This window comes from Artemia sp. Qi Xiang Cuo, chromosome 2 (genome assembly GCF_049724085.1).
Source record: "Artemia sp. Qi Xiang Cuo chromosome 2, ASM4972408v1, whole genome shotgun sequence".
In the NCBI taxonomy this organism is placed as follows: Eukaryota; Metazoa; Arthropoda; class Branchiopoda; order Anostraca; family Artemiidae; genus Artemia; species Artemia sp. Qi Xiang Cuo.
Window position 1 is genome coordinate 12,303,867 of NC_142795.1, and position 27,839 is coordinate 12,331,705.

Below are 27,839 nucleotides of genomic sequence, written 5' to 3' on the forward strand. Positions count from 1 at the left end.
TACGATTTTCTTATATGTCACTTAAACCTGTGACTTGTATTAATGTGTCAGATGCTTTTTTTATTTGATACAATGTTGCACAAGAATCGTAGCTTTAAAATTGCGAGCGAAGTGTCTCTGAACATGCTAAACCTTTGCAAAGAGGGGTAATATGGGTGCCATTATTCGCTCATTTTTTCTAAAAAGTGGCCTGGCCAAGTTCAACTTGAAAATAGGTCATGTAAAAACTACTGTATTTTGTGTCTAAAACACAATATCCAAGATTGCATCTAAATTATAATTTAGATGCGTATAATTTATAACTATAATTCATAATTATAATTTAGATGAAAATTATAATTTATAATTTAGCTGAAATTTATTGCAGCTAAAAACATTTCTGAATATGGACTTTTGCAAGCAATATTAGCGTGGGAGGTATTCTTTAATAATATTCTCTAAAAGGTTGACGGAACAGGTTTATCTTTGACAGTGTAAATTCATTATTCCTTCTTTTGCAACCCAATTACTCGTTTCACAAACCTGATTAATATCAAGTATTTTCCTTGATTTAGAATTTTCTGTTACTTAGCAAACTTAAAGCAGGAATCAAAAGTAAAATTGCTCCTAGTATTTTTCAGTTTGGAGTCAAGGATGAAAGTGAACATTTTTAAATGGCTTTGGATTATGGTCGTTCTCGGTGAGAATTTTTTTAGATTTTTCTTTTTTTATTCTTTCATAAAATCAATTCATCTGTACAATTGTTTTTTGCCCTCCAGTACAGCTAGACCTATGTCATAGCTAAATTTTGACATGACCAAACTACTAATGCTAATAGCAGTAGTAGCCCACACCCAGTTGCCTCAGGTCAATACAGCTTTGCACACTCTTTTTCCATTCCAATTTATCAAAAAATTTAATTTTTTCTCTATTCCATGTCATTCCAATTTCTTTTAAGTCCTTACCCACAAAATCTTCCCAACCCATTCGAGGACATTCCTATTTTCGTTCGACCCCAGATGAATGGCCAAAAAACACAATTTATGGCAACCTGAGCTACATATGACCGCTTTTATTACCATTGCATCCAGCATCCTAATATTAGATTGAACACCTATATTCCTATTCTTTAAATTTTTTTCAATTAGGTAGTTTTTCAATAGGTAAGTGAAACTATCCGTTTAGTCTAATTTTTTGCTACCCAAAATAACCTCTTAACCACATAAACAAAAAAGTAAATGTCTACAAAACAAAATGAAAACTTTTCAATTCGATTTTTGTTCCATTGACAGAAAGCCTACACATAGCAATCAATGTAGGGCAAGAGGACGGCTGTCTCTGGGTGCAGTCTTTGGAGGGAGACCAAATTACTTTTTTATATATTTTTTTGGTCTACTTATAGTGTTGTGGTGATGGTGGAGTAGAGAGGCACAAAGGCCGATATTTTCCCAGGGCCCTGAAAACCCTAACTACGCCTTTGATAGCCACAGATACTTTACACTTTTCATGCATCTCCTCTTCTCGTGGAAAAACAGGAGTGATAATATCTATTTTCTTAACGATTTTTTTTGTAATGGATACCCAATAAAATTGCTGAAGTATATTTTTTTTTTTTTAAGAAGGAAAGTGGTTTATTTTTGGGGCTTAATGTTACCATTTACTTACATGATAACAGCATAGACCAGACATATTCCCAGAAACCATAAGAGAGCAGATATCAATTTCACATTTTTGATGCGTTCTTTAAAGTTCCTTTTGCAACCCCCCCCCCCCGAGCCCTCCCCCCAAAAAATTCTTGGTTACGACCCTGGGGCTATATATTAATTTCTACCTCCACCCCCTTCTCGTCTCCCCCTTAGAACTAAATCTGTTTTATCTGATGGCTCAATGAGAGCTGGGATGTTTTGGAATTAAAATGCACCCTGTGACGTATCTCCATCCCTCCCAAACAACAAAACAATCAGAGAACCCAACTGTAGAAGCTTAAGTGCCTTTGTAAGTTTTGTAATTTGTCCATTGCTTACAGATGTTATTTGTTACTGGGAAACATAGGGACATTTTTCGTGGGGGAGTTTTCTGCAGGGGGGATGGTCTGGGGGAATTTTCAGTGGAGAGTAAATCATTGGGATAAATCTCCTTTCCATGAGGACGTATTTTTCAGGGGGTGGGGGCTATTTTACGAGGGGGTATTTTCAGCATGGGGGGGTATTTTCCGGAACATATTTTCTGCAGAGGGGTATTTACTGGGGGTGGGGGTATTTTCCATGGGGTGAGGGGGCTGTTTTCCGGGTTTGTATTTTCCGTTGGTGTTTTTTTATGTGGAGGGGTATTTTCCAGTGAGGGGGGGGGGTACAAGCCTAGAACCATTTATCATATCATTGCAATATGGATACCTATATATAAATTATCTTGAAACCTAATGAAAATCCGGATTCTTCAAAAACTGGAAAGTGAAAGCATCAACCAAATAAATTCTCGAAAATTTGGTCTTCCATTTAACATTGGGGTTTATTATCCAGCCGCCTTATTTTTATTCAACTGAGAAGGTGGCTCATCATTTTGTATTTTACTTCTCATAAAATTAAGCTTGTATTTCTGAAAATTTTTTATCTTCCTTTTATTTTTCTAGTACTGATGACGGCTCAGTAGAAGTCTCGGCCGAAATCTTTGAATTTTTTCCTTTTCCTTACTGCCTGTGAGTTATCCAGTTTGTTTTTTAATGTACTTCATTTTCTCATGCTTTTCTGCTCAGCAGAAGTGGTCTCAGATCTTATTTAGTATTATTCTTATTATTTACAGTTAATTTTAGTATATATAATATTTGAAGTAATTTAACATTTTAGGAAATACGGCAGCAAAGCCACCAAAATTGGATTACCATGAGACACATCTCCAGTTCTTGCCAAGAATTAGACGAGAAGTGACAAGTGCATATCGACTTGGATATAACCCAGGTGACCTGCAACCGTTAAATAGGGTCAACACCATAGAAAAACTAAATAAACTAAGGAGTCTTTTCTTCTCTGCAGGGCATAATAAAGAGTCTGTTAATATAAAAGCATACATCATCCCAACAAATGATGCACATGCAGTAAGTACCTTCATAATTTTCAGTTTAGCTAGCATGGGCCGGGGGCAGGTCAAATAATAAATCAAATAATAATATAGTCAAATAATAAATTTAATTTAATTTATTTTAAAACCTGTCTACATAGGCGAAGGAAATGACGGAGCGTAAAAAAACGAAGAATCACATTTTAAACAATTACTAAAACATTAATAAATTGTAGTGAAAAACAAGACGAGAAAAAGAAAAAAAGAGAAAAATTACAGATAAATTAAGAATTCTAAACCAATTCTAACAATGGTCCAATCAGTTTTGAAACTTTGATTTCTGAGTCGCGTATGCTTTATTTGATAATCAATCTTTAGTTTCGTGCTAACGTGGAGCAGGTGTTTGGCAATATACCTCCAGATGAGGCTTTAAAGGGGCACAGTGAGGATTTTTTTCCTGTAATTTGGAAATTTATGAAAAAGTGTTTTTTTCATTTTATTTAAAATTGAAACATTTTGAAAAAAAATTGAATTCAAAATTGAAAATCGAAAGGATTCTGTGGTAAAAATATTTGAGAAAATATATCCTAGAGGAAACGCAGAAATTTAATAATGGGGGAGGGCCAAGGGAATGGCACGTGCAGCTCTTTGATTCCAAACCATAGGCTTATGATATGACCCTTCATGTTCATTTGTATTGGCACTGTATTGGAACAAAAATTAATACAAATGAAAGAGTAGGATGAAATTTATCCCTGGGTCCGTTCAACCCTCTCAAAGGTTCTGCAAGAAATTTTAAAGTAGTTGAACTAATATTTTGGCTAAACCCTGTCCTGAATACTAGCTAGGCCCTTTTTTTCATCGGTTGTGGATTCAATTGATCCCTATAGAATTAGACCAACCTAAATGCTAGCAAAATTGTACTATCAACTGGATTGAGGTTGTTCAGAGTAAGTTTTTGGAGACATCTTATCATGAATAGGAATTTGTTTAACCAAGGTGTGAAGACAAGAGCTACAGCCTGCCTAAAGCGCTAGTTTTATGTTCCAAAAGCGAAATTTATTTTTTGTACCTTGGTATCTATTCTGATTTCTGCTAGTCTGTTTAAAGTCTGTAAATGTGAAAAGTCACAAACTCTAAGAAACATATCAAGCAAGAGCATATCCAGGGGTCTTTTGTACCGGGGGGTATTTTTTTGGAGGGGTTCTTAAAAAAAATTAAAAACGTATCAAAATTTTGTTCTATGCATTTTTGTTGTGTTTTAACGAGCTGCACAAGAATTACGTTTTTACAAAAAATGTACACGTTTTTACGTCTTTGGGGTTGTTCCTCCTAGATAAGACCTTTACCATCAATTCTCATACCTTCCAGATGATAAATGAATCTTCTTGTTCGAGAAATTCATTTTTGCTGTGAAATTCACAAATAACTAAATTATTTTACCCAGTGATGAAAGTAACGATGGTCTCTTATTCTTAGAAATGAAGTCAGAAATTCAGGCCTCTGTAAAAATTGAAGAAAAAAGTATAAAATAGCATTTGGGTATAAATAAAATTCTCGGAACGATTTGGCTGAGGCACATTCTTGGTGAATTCATAAACACCCCATGGACTATTTTTAGAAGTATATTTCCATGTTTTATGGTGGATATTAAAAGAATTGTTCAATATTTGCCCTCCTTCATAAAGCGAGCCTGACTCCTCTCAAAATGCATTCTTGATTTAAAAAGAGAGCCCAAATGACGAGTCTATAAATGTATTGAGCGAATATTTTTGGATACGACCAACATAAAGTTTATACACGAAATTATGGAATTACGGCAAACATTACAAATCTTCAAGGATACAGCCCCCCCCCCATCATCCAACAACTGTTATTCACGGTATTTTACTTCAAAATAATCCGTTTTCCATTTAATGCTCAATTTTAGATGTATTTATGCATAGGAGTATACAGAGGGACACCAAGGAGGCTTTTTTCCATCGTCTCAGCGAAGAACAAACGTTCATGAACACTAAAGTTTGCGCTATTCTGTGAATTCATATCCCGAGTTTATAATAGAATAAACACGTCTAAACTCACCCCTTTCCCCCTAAAAAGTTCTCCCGTTGGCTATAGCCTCAGAAATAAAAAAAATTGATTTGTTTGTTTTTTTTTATCTTGGAAGTATGTTGAAAATGAAAAATTAAATATTTTTAGAGTGAATTCATAGCTGATCATGACAGACGACGAGAATTTATATCTGGTTTCACAGGCAGCGCTGGTACTGCAGTGGTGACTTTGACTGAAGCTGCACTCTGGACTGATGGAAGATACTTTCTACAAGCAGATCAGCAGTTGGACTGCAACTGGCTTTTAATGAAGCAAGGACAACCAGGGGTACACAACTAAAAAAAAAATCATAAGCAGTGTTTTATGTTATGTTGAAAGGTCTCTGAGAAACCTCATTTAAAAGGTATACAATTTTAAGGTGATGTCACTGCATTTATGCAGTGACAGTAAGTAATTCACATTGTTAAACAAGCAGATCTGCAAATGGAAAATTCAAAGACAATATTGATTCATTGCATAACAAACTGTCTTATGAAGCTATTGATATTGACTTAAATCAATGAGTGAAATTAGCAGTGTAGTATTTGTGTGTAGCAATGAGTGATACCGTACAGTATGGTACATTACTATACTTTGCTATACTGTATTACTATACAGCATAGTACATTATAGTAATGAGGAAAATTAACAGTATACTATAACAGTATATTCTTATTGGAAATATAACAGGTTAATTTAAAATGATAAATTATATGTTTACTGTAGTTTTATGTACCATTATAGAATGCATGAATGTTACTTGACAGTGCCCATTATTAAGTAAGCCTGCCACTTCACCTCTTTTGTTGGGGGATTTTACGTAAACAATCGGTTTCCGAACAAGTTTTCTTAGATATATTGATGACAATGAATCCCCAATGAAAATATTGATTCATAAGGTAATGAACAGTCTCATGTATTCATGAATATTGACTTAAGTCAATGAGTGAAATTAACAGTGTAGTATTTGTGTGCAGCAATGGGTGATATTGTACAGTATAGTACATTACTATAGTTTGTTATACTGTTTTGCTATACAGTATGGTACATTATAGTAATGATGGAAAATTAACAGTATACTATAACAGTATATGCTTATTGGATGTATTTGTATCATTTTGTTTCTCCCTTGTTTTTTCCTGGCCATTCAGCCTTACGGGGGACTAACTTGAAGTGTTTGTTGTCAATTTAGTGATGAACAGGTAAACACTGAGCTCTAGTAAAGATAAATGAAGCATAAAAAGTTAACGAAACAGAATCATTAACCATAAATAAATAAAAAAAACTTCTAAGAAGCCAAAATTTCTTAACAATCTTTTTGAATAGCTTAAAAGAGTAACACTTTCGATTTGATTCAGGCATTATACTCCACAACGTATGATTTCCATTAAAGAATCGAAATCTGACTTTACAAAGGGAGTAAAGGAATGAATATGATTTTTTATATTACGAAGAGTATGATTTTTTTTTATCTGAGGTAAAAGACGGTGGGATACTTAGGCTAGGGAAGGTCATCACGAAGCTAAAAAAAATAGTAAAACATGCACGAAAGACGCAATACAGTTGTTGGAGTAAAGGATAAATCTTGGAGTAAAGGATAATCGAGAAAAGGGATAAATCTTGAACGACTAGTTACCATAATGAGGTTCCTCAGAAACGCACGAAAAAAAAAACTTGAAGCAGAAAAATTTAGGGTAATATAATCAGCATCAAGCCACAAAATTACTCGCTCAAACTAATTTTCTAGATTTAATCAGGGGATGCCATACTCCACCTCTGAGGGTGAGCGAAAAAGTGGATAAACGGAAAATAATCTACAATTCAAATAAGACTTTAACCAAGAAAACACGTTTACCCTTATATAAAAATGAAACATCTATGGCAAAGGAATTTCGTGGGCCAAGGAATCAAGGAATCAAATGCTTTATAAATATTCAGGAAAATAGCAGCAGGATTTAATCCCAAATTTAACGCAGAATATACGAAATTCAAAAGGGTCATACACGCATGTTCAGTCGAGTGCTTCATTTGGAAACCAAACTGAAAATGCTGAAGAAGATGTTTAGAGTTTAGAACAGCAATAAGACGGAAAAGCATAGCCTTTTCAAAGATTTTACTGAATACTGATAGTATTGAAATTCGTCAATAGTTTGCTGGGACATTTCTTGATCCATCTTCATATGAAAAAATAATACAAGCACGCTTGAGGACGTTTGGTATGGGACCTGGCATCCCCCTAAAATTCCCCCACGAAAAACTCTCTCCAGTGTTCCCCTCCCCCTGATGGAAAATTCTTTCACACGCAAAGTTGATCATCCACAGAGAAAGTACAAAATAGGTATCTCGAAATGTCGATCAGATGTCCTAAGGGGTAACAAAAGTACCAGATATCAAAAACGGTTTTACGACAGAGGCTGGTTGGTCTTTAATCACTTTCGACTCATAAAAAAAGGCTACAACTCTCTATTTCCGGTCGCATGGGCATCCTCCTAAGTTTCTACGACCATAAGGAGGAGGTTGGAATGAGAAAGGGGTAGCCGCTCTCCTACGCGGAATAAGTTCTGGTCATTTTGGAGTTTAATGTTATTCTTTCCTTTCATAAAAACAGTTTAGACCAGAATTATTCCCGGAAATCAATAGGGATAATATATCAATTTCTACATCAACCTCTCACCTCTCTCTTAGAACTAAGTTTGTATTTATCTGGAGGCTCAATGAAAGTTAGGATGTTTTGACATTAAAATGCCTCCCTTGTGGCATCAGCCTCCCTCCCTAAATATAAACAATCAGAGAACCCTACTGTATAGGTTTAAAGCCTTCATCTACAAATGTTTAGAGTTGTGTATTTTTTTGGGGTGATTAAGTTTTTAGACATCAAAAAGGACCATATTTCAAAAAAAGTTCTAGGACAGGGGCTTTTTGGTCTATATTCATTTTCGAATTAAAGAAAAGGACTAGAGCTCTCAAAATTCTGATTGCTCGGGTATTCTCTAAAGTTTCTACGACCATGAGGGGGAGGTTGGGATGAAGAAGGGGCAGTCACCCCGTACGAAATAAATTCTGCTCATTTTGTGGTTTAACGTTACTCTTTACTTCCATAATAACAGCTTAGACCAGAAATATTTCCCATAAATCAAGATAAATTATGTATCAATTCTAATCCCCCCACCGCCCCTTCGTTAGACCTAATTTTTATTTATCTGAAGGCTTAATGAGGGTGTTTTGACATAAAAATGCACCTTTTGAGGCATTTTCCCCTCTCCCTAACTGCAGAACAATCAAAGAACCCTAATGTGGAAGTTTCAAGCACTCATCTAAAAATATTTGGACATTGCTGTCATACATCTACATTAACGCTGTGTAATGAGTAATAGGAACGAACCCCAATTTGACTTTTTAAAACCGAAATGAAATGCTGAAGTTAACCGCTTGTAGTTTTCTTTGGCCTAGTAGGCTAATGTTCTTGTTCATATGGAGGTTGAGATATTCATATCTTTGTCCTTTTCAAAGATTGATGCTGGAAACAATCCCACTAAAAATTTAATTCGTAATCAAGGAGAATTACGCTCTTGATCAAGTTTATTAACATTCAAGTGGCGTGTAGCACTCGATTCTCTTTTGGCAGTGAATTATGTTTAGAAAAATGTTCACAATTATGTTCAATTATGTTAAATATGTTCAATTATGTTCACAGGTTCCCTCAATCATCGAATGGCTAGAAACAGTTTTATCGGCTGGGGATACTGTTGGAGCTGACCCTACGCTCCTCAATGCAGAAACTTGGCTTGAATATGCAACTAAACTAAGTGAGCATACGTATTTCTTTGACATTAAATGCTATTTTTTTTCTTATAGGCTATATAAGCTATAGCCCACTCGAAGGGCGTCAATAAACTGCATAAATTCTGCATCTGATGGTCAACAAAAGTTGTACAACTAACTCCCATGGAATTTGTCAGGGCGCTCAAAAAGCAGTCAAACAGAGCTTTTCCTTCAGACTTGACACTAGCTATAAAGATAGATCTTTTTCGTAACTTCACTTATTTCAAAGGAGGGCATTTTAATTGAGCCCAAACGGAGCATAATCTTTACATCTTGTCAAATAGTCGTTTGGCTTAATTTACTAAGGGGCTTATCAAAATTAAAAACGATCACATCCAATGAATGGTCATGGAAAATAAAGCTATGGCTCACTGACGTGGAATTTTTTTGCCGCCTATTAAAAGTTCTTTCTTCATTTCTTTTTTTTTAATTTCTCAAGGTGAAGCTTTTAAGGAATATTTAGGCAGATGTTGAAATAAATCAAAACAAACTATGAGCACGTAGACTTTCAAAAAGGCGGCAAAGCAATTTCTAAAGAATAACTTTAATTATTAAGTTAGACCTTTAAGAGTAGGTGGCGAGGGATTTTGAGCTAGCAAGAAGGCAGTATGCATATACTTTTAATGTTACCACTACAGTCACTGTAACTAACGACACTAAGGGCATTAAAGTGAAACTTTTAGGGAACGTTTAGGATGAGTTTCAATTAAACGAAAAATTATATGCATGCAGGTTTTCAAAAGATCACATAAGTAATGTGATCTTTATAAGATCACAATGTGATCACATAAGCAAAGATCACATAAGCAATGTGAGCAATGTGATCATAGGTAGCACCATCCTATAATTACTAGAAATATCATTTAAACTTGTAAAAGGGGCTAATTAGATTCAAATTAAAAGGACTAGCCCCCTTTTTGAGAGTCAAAAGAGATTGGAGGACAAGCAGCCAACCTCTCAAGCCCATTCATTTTCCAAACGCATCCGATCAAAATTTTGAGACAATATTTTTGTTCAGCACAGTAAAACGGTCCAGCAACAGTGTCTTTAGGGATTTTTGGCATGTCAACCCCCCACAATTATACAATTGGCCCATTATGCTCTAAAAAACTAAGTGTTGCTTTAAACTAAATCAAAAGGTATTGTGTTTATAGTTGCCAATAAGACGCCTCAGCAATATATCGAGAACAACTGGGGGTATGAAATTGAAACTTTTGGGGCTACTGCTATTACTACTTCTGCTCTTACAATTTAAATAAATAAAAAGAGTCTAAGTGTATCCAGGTTGTCACAGAGAATATATAGAATCTTTTGGGAATGATATTAAGTTTTATTTTTTAGGTCAACTTCAGGAGTTACAAAATTAAAAAGTACTTTTTGTGGCAGGATTAAAAATTGTAGAAAAAGTTTCTCCAACATACAAATATCAACCGAAACTATGGATTCTTATAGAAAAAAAACTGAAAAGATATGAAATATAACTTTTTTTCCATGAAAAAACTATGTCAATAAAAAACGAACAGAAATTAATTTAAAAAACTTTTTCCACAAAACAAGTTTTTCAAAGAAAAGTAAAGAGCTCGATTTTGCCAAAAATGAGCAGAAATTAAGTCAAATAATCTTTCAAGCGTAAAACTACCACAAACCAATGTCAAGAAATTAATGAAAAGATATAAAATATAATTTTTTTCCATGAATAAGACTATGTCAATAAAAAACGAACAGAAATTAATTTAAATTTTTCTTCCATAAAACAAGTTTTTATTATAATTTGCGCTTTACTGAAAACAAAATAGATTTTAAATATTTTCATTTTTTTACTTTCATAAATAAAAAATAATAAAAACTTTAAGGAATAAATATAAGAATATGTCAATTAAAATGACAATCTACGGTTATTTGTTTTTTTTTTCAGTAAAACGCAAATTATGCTCTGATCTTGAGAAGGCATGGAGTTATGAGCCCTACTCATGTTAATTTCTGCTCGTTTTGAGTTTGACTCGGCTATTTATTGTAATTTCTGTTCGTTTTGAGTTTTATTTATTTATTGATAGTGGTTTGTGGTAATTTTACGCTCTGAAGATTATTTGACTTTATTTCTGCTAATTTTTGGCTAAATAGAGCTCTTTACTTTTCTTTGAAAAACTTCTTTTCTGGAAAAAGATTTTTAAATTAATCCTATAAAATGGATGTATTTTTGATGCATTAACAGGAAGCAGGAATTAAATTCTCGCCAGAATATCTTAGATTATGCTAATAAATGATTAGAGAATCAAATATATTCAAGCCTGCCGCCTACCGAGTGCCGAGGCCCGAGTGAAGCCCGGTCTCCCGGCACTAGTTTACTATTTTTGAGATTTCTGTTTCAAGGATATGCTGTATTTACTTCGAGTATCAAAATTTATAAGCTTTTCAAATGAAAAAAAAGTAATTTTTCTAATTTTTCTAAACAAAATATTCTTTCTTACAAATTTTTCTAAACAAATCTTTGTAACAAATCTTTTTAACTAATTTTTCTAAACAAATTTTTCTTAACAAAAGATAATTTTTCTAAACAAAATATTCATTCATAGGTAGCTCTTATTACCTTCGGATTTCCATATTGAGCAAATCATAGTGGAGGCGTTTGAATGTAGGTATAATAAAAATCTTTAAGATCAAAAAGTAAAAAAAGTGAATTTTCACTCTGATAGCTATGATCAAACAGATATAGATAGCAAATATACAAAAATATAGCAAATATATTTACGCACTATGGTAATCAAATATTGCGAATTAAAATGTGAACTCTTTATCTTTCATCATGTTTTTAATGTTTATTTATGGTTTAGATTTGCATGCCTTTTACTTTTTTTCGAGTCTAAATGAATTCCAGTGCTACCTATTAAGGTTTGATGTTCTTTTAAGGCCTGTTATAATATTAAGCTTTGACATTATAGACTGATTGATACCCAGATATGATCTTCTAGAAACCTCTTATATGATAAAAAACGGAAACAAAACTTAGAATTAAGAAAATCGAAGGGGAGTGAAGCTCAGCCAGATGGAAAACAAAGAAAAGATAGGGCCCTTTGCTGGTTTGGATTGATTTTGTTCAGTCACGTCTTTGATTTTGTTTAGCTTATTACAAAACTTTTTTTTTGTGTATATACATTTTGTCCTTCTTTTTTTTTGTTTTTGAGCATTGATGAAGGGCTAATGATGGTCTTTGACTAAAAATCTGCTTTTGTATAATTTTCAACTAACTGAAAATCAGCCTGGTTTTGTTATCTTAATTATTATTAATTTCTAGTTTTGTTAGTTTTCTTCGTTTTTGTTGGACCTCTTGCATGAAAAAAAAGTATGTTTTCCAAACATGATAACTTTTTTTTCTATGGAGTATTAATTTGAAAAATGAAATGTCACATGATAAATCGCAGGAGAAATCTATTTACCTATAGATGGCGTTTAAATGTTTGTTAGAAGAGAAAAGGTAATAGTCTAAAACACTTTATGGGGAGCTAGACTGCAGATAGACATAGTTTCACCTCACTTAAAATACATTTTCTGTTATGAAATTTGTTCTTTTAAATTTTTGACCTGAGGAGAGTATGGTTAAAACACTTTTTTTTTTAGAAAACTATACCAAGCTGGGCATAGACTCAAGGACTTTCATGCTAAACACTTTTCATTTTTATCTATAATTTCACTTTTACTGTTTCTTCTTAGGTAGTTATCTATAAATTTTACATTATTTGACTGTTTCTTCGTTGATGTATTTTATATAGAACTCCCTTTTCTTCGGAAAGAAATCCCTCACAAGTGACTGGACCAGCCATTGAGCTGTTATAATAATAGCTGTATGTAGTTTTACTTTACAGGTAAGTTTGGTGTTGTCCTGAAGCCAATCCCTAATAACTTGGTTGACCAAGTCTGGGACATAAGCCAGCCACCCTATACGTCAGCGCCCATATTCATTCACGAGCTTGAATTTGCAGGTTAGTGTCGTAATTTATTCATTTCTTTTACAGAAAAGTTGCTACATGTGTGGCTCCATAGGCAATTATACTATTAAGAAATATATTCATCAATAAATTAATGTTATGTAATTATCAATACACAAACTGATATTATATCAATAAACTAATCTATTATCCAATGCAGTTTCATAACTATTTTATTGGTTTTATAACTATTTATTTTATAGTTATTTTATAACTATTTAATATGGTCATTATTGCTTATTGAATATGTATATGTTTGTTATGTTTTCTTTTCTTTATTCTCCATAATTTCTGTCAATAAATGATGATGATGATGACTGAGTTGAATAGCTCGACGATGAACACACCAGAAGCTTGACTTGTGAGGGATGTAGCAAACAAGACTAGGAAACAGAGAAAGAGAGTTTAAAGCTGCAGAGACAGAGAGGGGGGAAAGGGAGGAGGGGACTGGTAGACACGAAAAGATGAAAACTAGAGTAACCAATTGTTTTTAGAACGTAGTTGAGCTTGGTTAATGAGACTTTCTTACATTTTCAGGCATTGATCTCTAAGCATATTTCTGGAATTTTTATTCAGGCTTTTCATCTAAACATCGTTAAAACATTGTTTGAAGAGCGGCCCTTTCCTCTAAAAGAGAGCCTAACTCGATTCCTTAGGGATTAATTTTTAGCTATAACAAAATATACTTTCATGACCTTTGGTCCAATAGGCTAAAAATCTTCCCCTCCCGCATATTGTGAATTAGCACCACTGCTAACGGCTCAAAGTTTCTATTTGAAGAAGAATTAAATATAGAGAGGATGATTTTACGTGTCTTTTACATAGCTTTTGGCATCAGGGGCGATACCTTGCATCCTGATCCAAGACTGGTAATTCTTAGAATTTTTCTCACGATCTTGGATTCTTAGTCCTGAGCTTAAGATCTTGGGACTTGGGAACTTAAGATTTTTTTTGAAATCTCAGATTTTTTGTAAGTGAGTCTTGGGACATTGTTACATTTTCAATAATAGCCCTGTCCCTTGCTACTACACCAACGTATAAAAGGTTCTCCATAGCTGATATAAACATTCAGGTGTTGAACGAGCAATAATGCACTACAAAAAACGAAGAAAGAAAACAAAATATTAAGAAAAAGACAACCAAACGAGGGTAATTTTCAGTCAGTGAATCAAACAGTTCGTGGTAACAAACTGTAAGTAAGGAGCGACCCGGCTCAATAGTAACCGAAACTCTAAAAAACTGAATTTTTATATCAATAGATAAATCAAAAGAATCAGATTTTAATGCTGATTTCAAATATATAAGTGTCATCAAGTTTAGTCTTACTAATCAAAAGTTACACGCCTGAGAAAATTTGGCTGATTTTAGAAAAAAGGGGGAAAGGCCCCCTAAAAGCTATAGAGCCTTAATGAAAATCACACCATCATATTCAGCGCATCAGAGAACCATACAGTAGAGGTTTCAAGCACCTATGTACAAAAATGTGGGATTTTACATTTTTTGTCAGAAAAAAAGATCGCGGATGCGTGTTTATTTGTTTGTTTTTTTTCCCCCGGGGTGATCGTATCGACCCAGTGGGGGGGGGGGCTGGAGGAGGGGGTCACTCGGGAGAATCTTTCCATGAAGGAACTTTTTATGGGGAAAGGGACATTGCTATGAAGGGGGCGCCGGATTTTTCAGCATTATTAAAAAAAAGATCAGAAATCAAATAAAAAAAAACATACAAGTTTTTCAACTGAAAGTAAGGAGCAACATCAAAACTTAAAATGAACATAAAATATTACATATATGATTGGGTTCATCCCCTAGTCAATACCTCACTCTTTAAGCCAAAGATTTTTTAGTACTTTCATAAGAGCCATTTATTCTAATTAACGGCCTTTGTGATTAAGGGGTCATTTTTAAAGAATTAGAACAAAATTCAAACTTTAGCTTAAAGAGCAAGGTATTGACTAGGGGGCGAACCCCCTAATATACGTATTAAAAATCTATGAATATAGAAGTTCATTACGTAAGTTAATTCGTAAGTTACGTATATTTATTACTAATACAAACGTTCGTAAATAAAATTAAACAAGTTTCGAGAAAGCCATTTAACCAAATAAAAGTGAAATTAATATGCAAATTTTGTTTTAATTGTTCATGTATGGTGAGCCAAAATCAAAACCTGCATTAGTTCAAAAACGTTCAAAAATTAAATAAAAAAACTAAGTTTTTTTAACTGAAAGTAAGGAGCGACGTCAAAACATAAAACGAACAGAAACTATTCCGTATATGAAAGGGCCTCTTTACGCTAAAGTTTGGCTTTCTCACAACTCTGTTTTTTTAAACAATAAAGAACTTTAGCGTAAAGAGCTAGGCGTTGAGGAGGGGACAGCCCCTTTCATATACGGAACAATTTCTGTTCGTTTTAATTTTAAGGCCGTTCCTTACTTTCAGTTAAAAAAGCTTGTTTTTTTTTTATTTAATAAAATAAAAGACAAAGCTGATTTTTCAGGAAAAAAACTTTTGCTAAGCCTTCCTCGGTGCTAAAAAAAACAAAAAACTAACATTCCAAAGTAACAAAGTGTGATCTATTATGATCATAAGGAACATTACCCTATCTAATAAGGAATAAACAACTTACCCTGTCTGATAAGGATCCACTCCAACCACTAGTTCTTTTAGGGGGAAATAGGGCCTGATAAGCTCGAGTGCTTCAAGTTAAGGTTGTGACCTCGTAGCTATGATTCACACACCCGTCCCTAGTGAGGCTAGAGGAGAGCTTTAGTTGCACCTCATTGCGGTGGAGTGGTGAAACGTTATGCTGGTCGCCTAGTCCGACCGACAGAACGGCTAACGCAAGAATGGGCACCAGGCACCAGAATGGGCGCCAAAAGTTTGGGGAGCTGCTAGTCAAGAAAATTCCCATGAAACACCAATGGATACAGAAGATTCAGATATAACGATTAATACTACGGCGTCCGCGGTAGCCGACGCGGACCAGGTTCGGATGATGCCTGATTCGAAAAATGGTCTAATCATCCCCACCAAGAAACTTAAAGTTGGTTCTTGGAATGAAAGAAGTTGCAAGGCCGAGTCAACTCAGATGCTCCTTGCTAATGAAATGAAAAAGTATGGTCTCAATATATATTGCCTTTGTGAGAGTAGATTGAACGACATACTGACGAAATCAATTGACCTCACGGATTCAGAAACATCTAAATTCTACAATTCTTGACCGACTGATGGGAGCGGTCCCCACGGAGTCGGATTCTTTCTGGACCCAATTGCTGCTTCATCTGTCATATCTTGGTAACCCGTGTCACCAAGAATCTCTACCCTAAGACTGAAAGGCCAGATTAGTAACGTGACTATTTTGTCTGTCTATGCGCCTATCAGAGATAGCGCTGATGATGCCAAAGATACATTCTACTTTGAGCTGCAGAGAATATACGACTCTATCCCAGGATGTGACATACTATTTGTCGCTGGTGACTTTAATGCAAGGGTCGGTAAGCCAGATGCAAACACCGAAGGAGTGGTCGGACGCCATACCATCGGAGATAGATGTTCAAATGGCGAGAGGCTGTTACAGCTTGCCAAATACCATAGCTTATGTCTGGTTAAAACCCAGTTCGAGCACACGAAGCACCATCTTGTGACCTGGAGATTTAACGACGGGGTCACCAAAGCCCAGATCGACCACTTCCTCGAAAGAAGACGTTGGAGGAGCTTATGTCTGGATGCAAGAGTCTACAGTGGCGCAGATAAAGGCTCAACAAACGGCTCCGATCACTTTCTTCTCATCTGTAAACTCAGTCAAAGACTAAGCACCCACAAAAAGAAGATAAAAACCAACCGGTTTGATGTATCAAAACTACTCAGTTCAATGATCAGGGCTGGTTTCGAGCTATAGCTTAACAACCGATTTGAAGCCCTTACTGACTACACAGACATCGAAGACCGATGGTCCAAGCTGAAAGTCGTGACAAAAGAGGCTGCTAAAGAGATTCTTGGTCACACCGAGAGGAAACAAAGGCTCCGGATCTCGGACAAAACAATTGGGCTAGTGGAAAAGAAACAACCCCTTCTCAGTGGCCCAAAAGAACCCCTAAACAATTCTTGCAATCTGGTAAAGCAGTCTTCTCGTTGCGATAGGGAGAAATACTGGTCACAAATGGCTTCTGATATGCAGCAAGCAGCAGAATTGCATAATCTAAAGAAAACATTCAAGCTACTGAGGGAAACGACAGGCAAGTCACCCATCTCAGCAGACTCCCTGAAAGACAAAATGGGCAAACTTATTCAAACGGAAAAAGACCACCTTGAGAGATGGAAAGAACATTTCTCCAATGCTCCTTAATCCCACAAAAGCTCCATTTGATTTACCCGATTTCCAGAGTGTACCGAAGAAGCCCTACCAGATAGATTTACAGCCATTGTCATTTTTTGCTGTCCTATGGGCACTGAAAAACGTGAAAAATAACACCGTCCCTGGAGAAGATAGAATATCAGAAAAGATGTATAATTCATCCCCCACAATATTAAGCCAGCTGAAAAACTTGCTATTTAACGTAAGGACCACAAAGAAATCCTCAAAAGACTGGAAACTCTCAGCACTTATAATGAGAGGGACAAGGGAGTCTGCTCAAAGTCTGCTCTGCTCCCTTATAAAAGTGAGACAAGGCAGTCTGCTTAAACTACCTAGGTATATCACTAATAGACCATACCATGAAGGCCTTTTGCATAATCGTCCTAAACCGTTTCAAGGACGCCCAAGACATGTTTACAAGACCAGAACAAGCAGGTTTCAGACCTGGCAAGGGCTGCCAGGAACATATTCTTACTCTCCGCCTCATCCTACAGCAGAGCGAGAGATTTTAACTGTCTGCTTTCATTGCCTTCATCGACTTTGTTGCCGTTTTCGACTCCCTTATCACGACCGAGCTTTGGAAGATCATGGTGGAAGATGGTGTCCCAGCAGAACTGATCGAGATACTCAAAGGAGCCTATGAGTCTACAGTCACAAGAGTTCGAACTTCCGACAGCGAAACAACAGAATTTTACGTTTTGTCAGGGGTCAAACAGGGGGGCCCCCTTTCGCCAGTTCTATTCAATTACATAATAGACTGGATAATGACGAATTTGCTTTGCACCCACAAAGGCTTTGTCGTCGGTCAGAAAGAAGACAACCCGATCGCCCTGATAGCCCTCGACTTCGCAGACGATATGTGTCTAATGGGTAGCTCGCCGGCTGAGCTCCAAAAGATGGTCAACGATGTCTCCTATGCATCAAAGAAAACTGACCTCATGATCAGCAAGTCTAAAACAAAAATCATGAAAGCAAACGCCCCAAACCACCCAGATATGTAACTAGAGGGCGAAACCATCGAGACTGTTGAAGAGTTCTGCTACCTCGGTTCTATCCTAACACCGAATGGAGGTGCAGAAGCTGACGTTAGAGCTTGAATAGGAAAGGCATGGGGTCTTTTCACGAGCATGAAGAAGTCGCTTTGGAATAGACATGAAATTAGCTTCAAAATAACGATGAACGTCTACAAGGCAACTGTTCAATCGATCCTGCTGTACGCCTCTGAAACCTGGCCTTTAAAGACCGAAGAAACATATTCACTAGAAATATCTGACCATCGCTGCATGAAACATATTCTATAGGTCTGTCGATGATTCCATATCTCAAGCTCTGATGTTCAAAGGGGTTGTGGCCAAAATGCCCCCCTCTCGGCAATCATAAGAAAACGACGATTGAAATTCTTCGGACCACACTGCAACAACCAACTGGAACTATACCCCGCGTTGTCCTCACCTTCGACTCCCTTTCAACTTGGACACGGAGACCAGGCGGCCAAATGAAGAATCTCTGCCAGACATTCAAGAATGACCTGGATCCTTGGGGTGGCTTCTGACGACACGGACGTCGTTGGGATAAAAACTGGCTGAAGATTGCGAAGAGGCTGATGCTGACAGATCGTGTTGGATAACGTCAGTCATCCCATCGTCCATTGGTGCCGGGCAGGATGGATCATCGTCTGGTTCCCGCTGAAAGTAAAAGTAAAGTAAGTCTAACAAGAAATCATTGTTATATATCTTACTAAAAAAAAAAAAAAAAATCAACATAATACGCAATATCTTTAACGACCCGCACAAGGAATTAAAATACATAAAATTTAAACTGAACATTTTAGCTGCTATGTTTGTTCTAAAATCAGGATCAAAATGAACTTTTTTTTAAATCGATCAAAGTCGTATTTTCTCCTTTCAATGCTACCACCTTCATCATCCGTGACCTTCAGCTATTGATCAAGACCGTCACTCATCTTACTTTGAATCGTTCTTTTATCTTCCCTTGTTGGAATGATTGTTTCAGCGTATATTTTCTGTTCTTTAGATTCTTTTTTTTTAGTCAGGATTGTTCAGAGGTACATTAAGTACATCTGTGTTTTGGTTAAAATCAAATACAGTTTTTTTTTCAACTGAAAGTAAGGAGCAACGTCAAATTTTAAATGAACGTAATCTATTCCTTATAAAAAAAAGATTACCACTTCCTCAACCCTCGCTACTTTCAGTGTAGAATAATTTTTTTTTGTATTTAATTTTGGACCGTTTTTTGAATTATGCCAGGTCATCAGTCCCCTACTTCCATGTAAAATTTGCCCCTACTCATGGAATTTTCCCTTCCCACAAAAAATCCTCCCCGTGGAAAATCCCCTCTCACAGACAATTTCCTTCCTCCAAAAAAATCTGTACGTTTATAAATAACAGATAAGCCTATTATACGTAAACAATGGGATATTTGCACAACTTGTAGCCCGTTGTCCATGGGCTAGGGGGTCATATCGTACCCAAAGGCTTAGATCAAACCTCCCAACTATACTGAATCAATTGCTATGTTAAAATGTTGATTTGATGTCTTTGGGAAAAATCAGTGTGGGAGGGAGGCTAGTTCCCCTCCACTCTATTTGGTTACTTTAAACAGGCACTAAATTTTTTCATTTTTGTTCGAATGAGCCTTCTCCTGATATTCTAGGAGTGTTTGTTCAGTTCAGTTTCAGTTCAATATGGGTTTTAATTCAAAAATATTTATATAAAAATACACTTAACTTAGTTCCTTGTGCATTGATGCACGTTTGGGCCCGTAATAATTGCACACTCTAAATACAGCGTGGCCTCCTTTCCTCTTCAATTTCCACCCCGAACCGCCATCAAATAACAATAAATTTAACACAACTTCTCCTCCGCTCACACCCCTTGAAGTATCAAACTAAAATATGATAATTAATAATAATATCGAAAAATTCTAAACATAATAATAATAAAATAAATCTAGTAAAAAAAATATTTAATCTTTTAGATATTTTTTCAGATTCTTTTTAAAGGAGCCGAGAGACCTCTATGACCGGAGCTCTTGCGGAAGTGCATTCCACTCTCTAGCACACGTAATTCTAGGAGAAAATTCTGACCTAGCTGTCGGTGTCGGGGGTATGTAAATGTCTGATGAAGATTGTGTATTTAAGCTATGGATTTGTGATGCTAGTGTGAATAAGCCTCTAAATGGTGATGGGAGTGTTCCTGAAAAATATTTAAAACAAAAAACTGTGCAAGATAGTTTGTAAAGTGATGCCATTGATAGTCTGTTCGGTGCTGGGCCTAAAATTTGAAGTGCTTTATTGTGAACTGAGTTTAGTCTCTGTAAATGTGTCTTGAAATTAGATTGCCAAACCGTAGAACAATATTGAATGTGAGGCTTGATAACTGCATTGTAAATCAGGATCAGTATTTTTTTTAGGGAAATGGTTTCTGACGGTTTTCTCAAGATTCCAAGGTTCCTTGAAAGCTTCGTCTCGACACTTGCTATGTGGTGTCTGAACGAGAGATTCTTGTTCCTTAGAGTCGCAAGATATCGGATGTCGACTTATTCTGGCGTCTTTATAATTTCTCGAAAAGTGTCAATACCCACTGAATTAAAGGCCAGTGAATCTATATGTGAAAAAAATAAAACACTCGATTTGTCAATGTTGATGACTTTACGATTTGCGTCCATCCATAGGTATATTTCTTCAAGAATGTCTTGTAGCTTCGTTTTGAGAGACTTGATGTTCCATTCTGAGCTTGTCATAAGTGAATCATCCGCAAATGCCGTTAGTTCGTCCGCGGCTTCTTCTATAGACCCCGGTGTCATTTGTGGGTGACATAGTTTGCAGCAATAAGGGCTACGACTTGCAGGAGTCAGTACTTGCTGAAGATCATTTACGTGAACAAGAAACAATACCGGTCCCAATTTAGAGCCCTGTGGCACCCCGTAATTAACTACGACATCATTTGTATGGTCATTTCCTGTGTAAATTCGACGATTTTCCAGGTAAGACTTAAACCAATCTAGGACTTGGCCACGAACTCCAATATGATCCAGCTATTCCTAGTAATATTTCGTGGTGCATGCTATCAAACGCTTTCTTAATATCTAGAAGCACTGCTGCAGGTAAAGCACCCGAATCTAGGATTCTGTTGACGAATAAACTTAGTGAATTAAGGGCGTCTTCGGTTGAATGGCCAGCCTTAAACCCGAATTGGCGGCTGTTAAAAAAGCCTTTGGCCTCTAAATATTGGTAAAGCTGGTTTTTCATTGACGTTTCAAAGACTTTCGAGAAAACTGATAAGATTGAGATTGGTCTATGATTTTCTGTGTCTGTATGACTTCCACCTTTGTGAAGAGGTATTATCTTTGCCTTTTTTAACATTTCAGGAAAAACCCCTTTATCTAATGAAAGATTTACAAGGTAAGTTAGCGGCTCAGCAAGGGTCGTCACTACTGCTTTCAGTGCCTTTGTGTGGACCAGGTCGAAACCTGAAGCAGAAGAGCCCTTCAAATTTTTTACGAGTAATTCGAGCTCACCTGGTGTTACAGGACTCACTGCCATTGATTTCATACACTTCGGGCCAAGGTATTCTTTGTATGATTTAGATGGTATCCCGACAGAATTTACTGTGGTATCGCCAATATTTGCGAAAAATGTACTCAGCGATGCGGCAACCTGTGTAGGTTCTGTAATTTCTTCATCATTCATGACCAATTTCGCTGGTAATGTGGAAGACTTAGTGGTTGGCCGTAGTACCGAGTTGATAATTTGCCAAACTTTTCGACCATCCTTCCCGCTTTCCGTCAGATTTTGCTGCAGGTAGCCACGCTTTGCTCTTCGTAACACAGTCCGAAGGACTTTCCTGTATTGCTCATACTCCTCTAGCCGCGCTAGCTCGGAAAGCGTCTATACTTTCCCCAAAGGTGGTTTATCTTATTCACACAGGCCAGAAGACCATCCGTCATCCAGGGTCTAATTGGCTGGTCTTTTTTTCGTTTATTAGTTCTCGGGTTTCTCACGCAACATCTACTGTATACATCCAAGAACGTCGAGTGAAATGACCCAAATGCTTCGTTTACATCTTGAATCTCCATTACGTTATCCCAGTTTAATTGCTCTAGTTCCTGTTTTAATTTCTTCAAGTTTTCCTCTGTTAAACATATAATTGGTAAAATAGGGTTGATTCGGGACCTTATCTTAGCTGGTTCTGAAAGGCCGAGTGTTGCATGAATGGGGAAGTGGTCTGATGTGTCGCTGACGAGGACTGCTACCGACTCTGGGAGCAAGGAGCTGAATATGTTGTCGATAAGTGAATAGCAGGATATAAGCCTGAACCTGCCATATTATTTAGCAAATCTGCTGCTTCGGCCGTTAGCGGAATTCTGAGGTTAATGTTGAAATCTCCCATGAGAATAAGCTCATTTTTTTTACACTGGGCATGCTCCAGAACTTGAGCCATATTTTCAATAAACTGAGACGTTGACCCTGACGTATAACGATAAATTACATCCAAAATAAATTTTTTATTTGGGTATAGCAATACTTCTAATACCAACGACTCGAAAATTCCTTCAGTATTTCGTGTAAGGTCTTGCCTAATTTGAACCGTGTGTGTGTCGCGGATATAAATTGCTATACCACCCCTTTTCATCTGTTCTCTGTGGAGAAAATGGCTAGTGTAACCTGGAATATCCAACAGACTTTCGGTTTGTTGTGTAATAAATGTTTCACATAGACCTATACAATCTGGTCTAAGCTCCCGACATGTCGACTCTAGATCAGAAAATGAGGAATACAGTCCTTGGCAATTCAAATGAAATACCAAAAGCTGAGAATTAGAAGACCTCCCATTAATTAAATTAGAAATTACATATTTACTTCTAGGGACATTTTTATCATCAAAAAAATTCAAATCATTTGCTTGACCAATTCATTGATCAAAAATAAGCCTAAGATTTAAATAAGACTTCTAAATTCTTTAATCTATCTATATCAAAATCTCTGATACCTCTTGGGGATGAAGCTGAAGAAAAAGTCATCACTTACCAACTGCAATCGGCGGTCCGTCGTGAAAATTCCAGAAGAGCAAGGAGTAAAAAATAATGAACATACCCAATTGAACTTCTTTATGGAACACTGAAAGGAAACAAAAATAAACTAGATACCTTGAATTTTGGGAACATGAAAAAAGAGAAAAGAAAATTGAACAAATATGAAACAAAAAAAGAAGAAAACAAAACTGGTCGGAAACAACCTCCTCTGGGTCATTTTTGGCAAACAGTTTTAGTGGATCGAAACAGTCATCATCGTATTTAACCCACTGCTGTGAGCTTTTTGACTTTTTTGTCTCCAGCCAGAGTTTCACGTTACGCTGGACCACACGAGTCTCACTGACCTTCTCTGCCCCCTTTGCATTTTTTAGCTTCTAACCGAGAGCCAATTATTCCTTTCTCCGCTTTCCTAATTCAGCAGGTAATTCAGTTGACACGCTGTACCCCGTTTTCTTTAATTTACCGCATTCTTTAAGAATCAATGAGTGATCATCATTCTTTAGCTGTACGAAAATAGGCTCAACTGTTTTTTCCTACTACTTCGCAGACTAGGGACAACACCATCACCAGACGCGGTGGGTTTTTTGACCCTATACGTAACACTGATACCTATTTGATCAGGATCTGCAATCCCGATTTTTTTTCCGAAGAAATTTTTTTACTGTATCATGAAGATTTTCAGAGCCATTTGGCGTATCGATCCCGTAAAGCAAAATATTGTTTCTCCGTGTATGTAAATCCACTCAAACTACAGACGATTTCATCTTAAGCTGTTCCAATTTTAACAGCTTGTTTTCTGTCTTCAACACCTTATTTCCTTGTTGTAGCATCAAAATCGAAGCCGTTAACTCATCCATTCTCCAGTCAAAATGTTCTTTTGTTAGCGATGTAGCCATCTCTTATGTTTTCAACAATAATGCTGCACAATTTTAAAAATTCTTAAAAAGTCATGAAAGGAAACTTAATCACAAGAGCCCGTACTTTGCAATATCCAAATATTACTTAGGGCCCACTTTTAGTAATCGCAATCAGTCAAAACTTATTATCCAAATTGTTTATCCAAGCAGCGTCCTTTGGGCAAGTGACGTAGCTAATCCAAATTTATTTCACACCCGGAGACCTTCACAGTCTGAATGCTAACAGGTTACTCCACGATCATCCGTTCGACACGATCATCCCAGGGCAAAGCAATAAATAAACACGCATCCGTGACATTTATGATGGTGTGCTTTTTAATAAGATCGCTTGACATTCTAGGGGTGCCATTTTCGAAAACCATGTAAATATTCTCAGTCTCTTTGCTTTCGATGGGTAACATTAAACATAATGAATTTTATATATTGGAATCAGCATAAAAAGGCAAATATTTTTATGTATTAAATGTTGTCTGCACTTACTTTTTAGATTTTTGGTTACTATTAGGGCGATTGTTCGTTACACTATTTGAAAAATAAGTAAATTGCAGGCAAAAGCTGGCAGATGAAGTTGGGTGACATCCGTGAACAACTTGTCAAGAAAAACGCAGATGCAATAGTTATTACAGCACTGGATGAAGTTGCATGGGCGCTGAACCTACGTGGAACAGACATTCCGTATAACCCAGTATTTAGAAGTTTTTTGGTTATAGATTCCAAACGAGCTGTTCTCTTCACGCCCACAGAAAAGGTCACCGATTCTGTAATAACCCATTTGAATACTAGAAACTGTGAAACAGATGTTTGTGTTGGGTAAGTTAATTAAGAAATATGGTTTTGAAGACAAATTTAGAAGTTCCGTTTGAAAGTTGAATTTAGGATACCTTTCTGTTATCCGAGTTGATTTTAGCTTCATATCGCAGGCCATCCAAATAAAAAAAAAAGGTAACTCCAGTAAGTTGTTAACAAGAGAAAATGGGCATCACTATCTTGTTTTTCTGTACGCGATTACTAATTAAACATTGGCGAATCATAGGCAACGTTGCCTTAGTAAAGAACTATGTGCCTTCAACGTTTTATATATTTTTGGTTTTTCCTCGTCCACTTCGCATAGAAACTTTAGAGAAAGCTCATTTGAGTTGAAATTAAATTTCTAATGCCCTTTTTAGTGTCAAAAGTGATTGGAGGGTGACAGACCCTGCTCGCTTTTTGACCCACCCCCTCCGTAATCCCAAGACCTTCAGTTAAAATTTTGAGATAGCTTTATAGTTCAATCCCCTAAAAGGATGACTTGAAGCCCACAGAACCTGGGACGAGCGACATAGATAATTCATATTGCCACTTGTTTACAAGTTCAAGTTCTTTTTTAATCAACAAAAAATGTTGTCATTAAACTGTTAAATTAATGGCCCACATTGAGTGTATGGGCTATACACCATGTATGGCCCCCATGTATGGGTTATACACCATGTATGGCCCCCATGTATGGGTTATACACCATGTATGGCCCCCATATATGGGTTATACACTCAACAATAGATAAATAATACTATCTACAGATACTGGAAAAAAATGGCTCTTCAACTCTCCGCATAGTAACAAAAAAACAAAATGCCCAGTAAATTCAAAATAAACAAATAAAAAATAAATAAAATAAAATGAGGATCCTCCAGCCCAGAATTTAAGTTAAATTAATAGTTACTAATTAAATGATTATTTAATCTAATTATATTATTAACCAGGGATTTATTCAAATCTACAAAACTACGAAATTTATTAGAATTATATACGATGCTGTGCCGTGGTGAAAAACAGGACCTTTCCGATTTTATTAAAGGCTGACGAACTACAGAACTGCCACGGGTCAAATAAGCACGTAAAATCAGATTACCATCCTGAAAAAATATATTATGCAAATAAAAACAATCAGGCAAAAGACGTTGAACATGTTTTATCATATAAAGAACAAAATGGAAAGAAGGAAAAAGGTCTAGTGGAAGGATATTTAAAATTTGATACGTAATTTTCGTCAATGATTTGCCAGGGTAAGAATATGGATAGGCAGGCAATTTTTCAATATACGCACAACTTTATTTTGCTGCCTCTGAACGGGAAAAATCTGAGTTTCAAAAGTATGAAAAAAAATAATATGACAGTAATTTATATATGAACGTACTAGAGGATATAAAGAGATTTTAGAGCTAAAAGCGGCAGAATAAATTTCAGATGATTCATTATTCATCATTCAAAATTTCAGATGAATCTAAATAAGCCACCTAAAAACTTTGTTTGACCATTTCTTTCTTATGAAGTTGCCCTGGGGGGTGGTGGGGTGGGGTGAATAATAAATATTGATACAGTGATTCCTTATGGATCTGTACTATAGGCAATGCTAGAGCATTGTCTCTTATTTCTCTCGTTTTAGGATTCATCCGTTCATCTATAGCAGTATATGCCTTTCTTTTTATATATTTTATTTGTCATTCTTTTTTATTATTTGTTAAAATTCCTGTTTGTTTTAGTTTTCATTAATTCGTTCATCTTAATTTCTGTTATTCTTAAGCTTGAATCATCTACCGTGAGACTATATTTCTACTTGCTCTAGATCTTTATTAAATAAAAAATCTATTTTTTCCAACTTAAAATAATGAGCAACATTGAAACTCAAAACAAACAGAAATCATTCTGTATATGAGGGGAAGGGATCCCTTTTTCAGCCCTTGCTATTTACGCTGAAGTCTCAAAGTTACTTAGAAACACTTCTCTTTCAAATTCAACGGCTCTTGTGTTTGAGCAGTCTTTCTTAAGGAATTGTGAAAAAAAGGCAAACAGTATAAAATCGTTCTCGTTTAATTTTATGCTTCAACAGGAAGGTGGCAAGGATTTTACTTTCAGGTAATAGATTAGCCTACATTATCACTGTGGGCGGACTAACAAAGCTGCACAACAGACGGTGAGCTGTTGGTGTCAGAGCCGGGTCAGAGCACCGGCTCTGATCCTTAGAGCCGGCTCTAGCAAGAAAACGTCTTTCTTTCACTTGAGATTGCCTCTCAAGGGATCTTTTACTGGGCCACGGTCAGTGCTTAGTAAGTCATATAAGATTGTGACATAGTATTAACTCTCGCAGGGCAGGATTTTGACAGCCATTAATGTCAATTTTCAACTTCAGCAGTGTATTCCACAAAATACTGTGCCTCCTGGTCAGAGAGAGTCAAGGACAACCAGTGGATAGACTGTGACTTAAATTATCACTAGTAGGCCCCTGTCTGTGCCTATTACTCTCAGGAACACCATAAGAAGATTATAACCACTACCCCCTTACTTAGAGGGATAGGAAAAGAGCCTTGACTTCTCTTTTGTTAATGAACGAAAGTTATGAAAGCATCTCATATATGCCATTTTTTGCACACAAATTTTTCAGTTTTAGTCGGCCTTATAAAAGGTAACCTCCCCCTGCCCCCCTCTATCCTGATTGTTTTAATTAAGCTCACACAACTCAATCTGATTTTTAAAAGACTAAGTACTGTTGGTATTTAGAGGCTAAAAGACAAAGTACTGATATTTACTAAGAACTTATTATTTAGAATC

General features: G+C 36.2%; 1 protein-coding gene across 2 annotated transcripts in view; it reads left to right on the forward strand.

The window, feature by feature from the left end:
* The first annotated feature begins 532 nt into the window (after positions 1-532).
* Positions 533-27,839, forward strand: part of LOC148954909 (xaa-Pro aminopeptidase ApepP-like) — a 582,094-nt gene continuing 554,787 nt past the window's right edge. For both annotated transcript variants that reach the window (XM_089099137.1, XM_089099128.1), the window contains exons 1-6: positions 533-679; positions 2,823-3,070; positions 5,233-5,412; positions 8,819-8,930; positions 12,807-12,923; positions 24,803-25,064. In XM_089099137.1, coding sequence (XP_088955263.1) covers positions 634-679; positions 2,823-3,070; positions 5,233-5,412; positions 8,819-8,930; positions 12,807-12,923; positions 24,803-25,064 — 965 coding nt within the window. In that variant the 5' untranslated portion in view covers positions 533-633. The remainder of the gene's footprint in view (positions 680-2,822; positions 3,071-5,232; positions 5,413-8,818; positions 8,931-12,806; positions 12,924-24,802; positions 25,065-27,839) is intronic.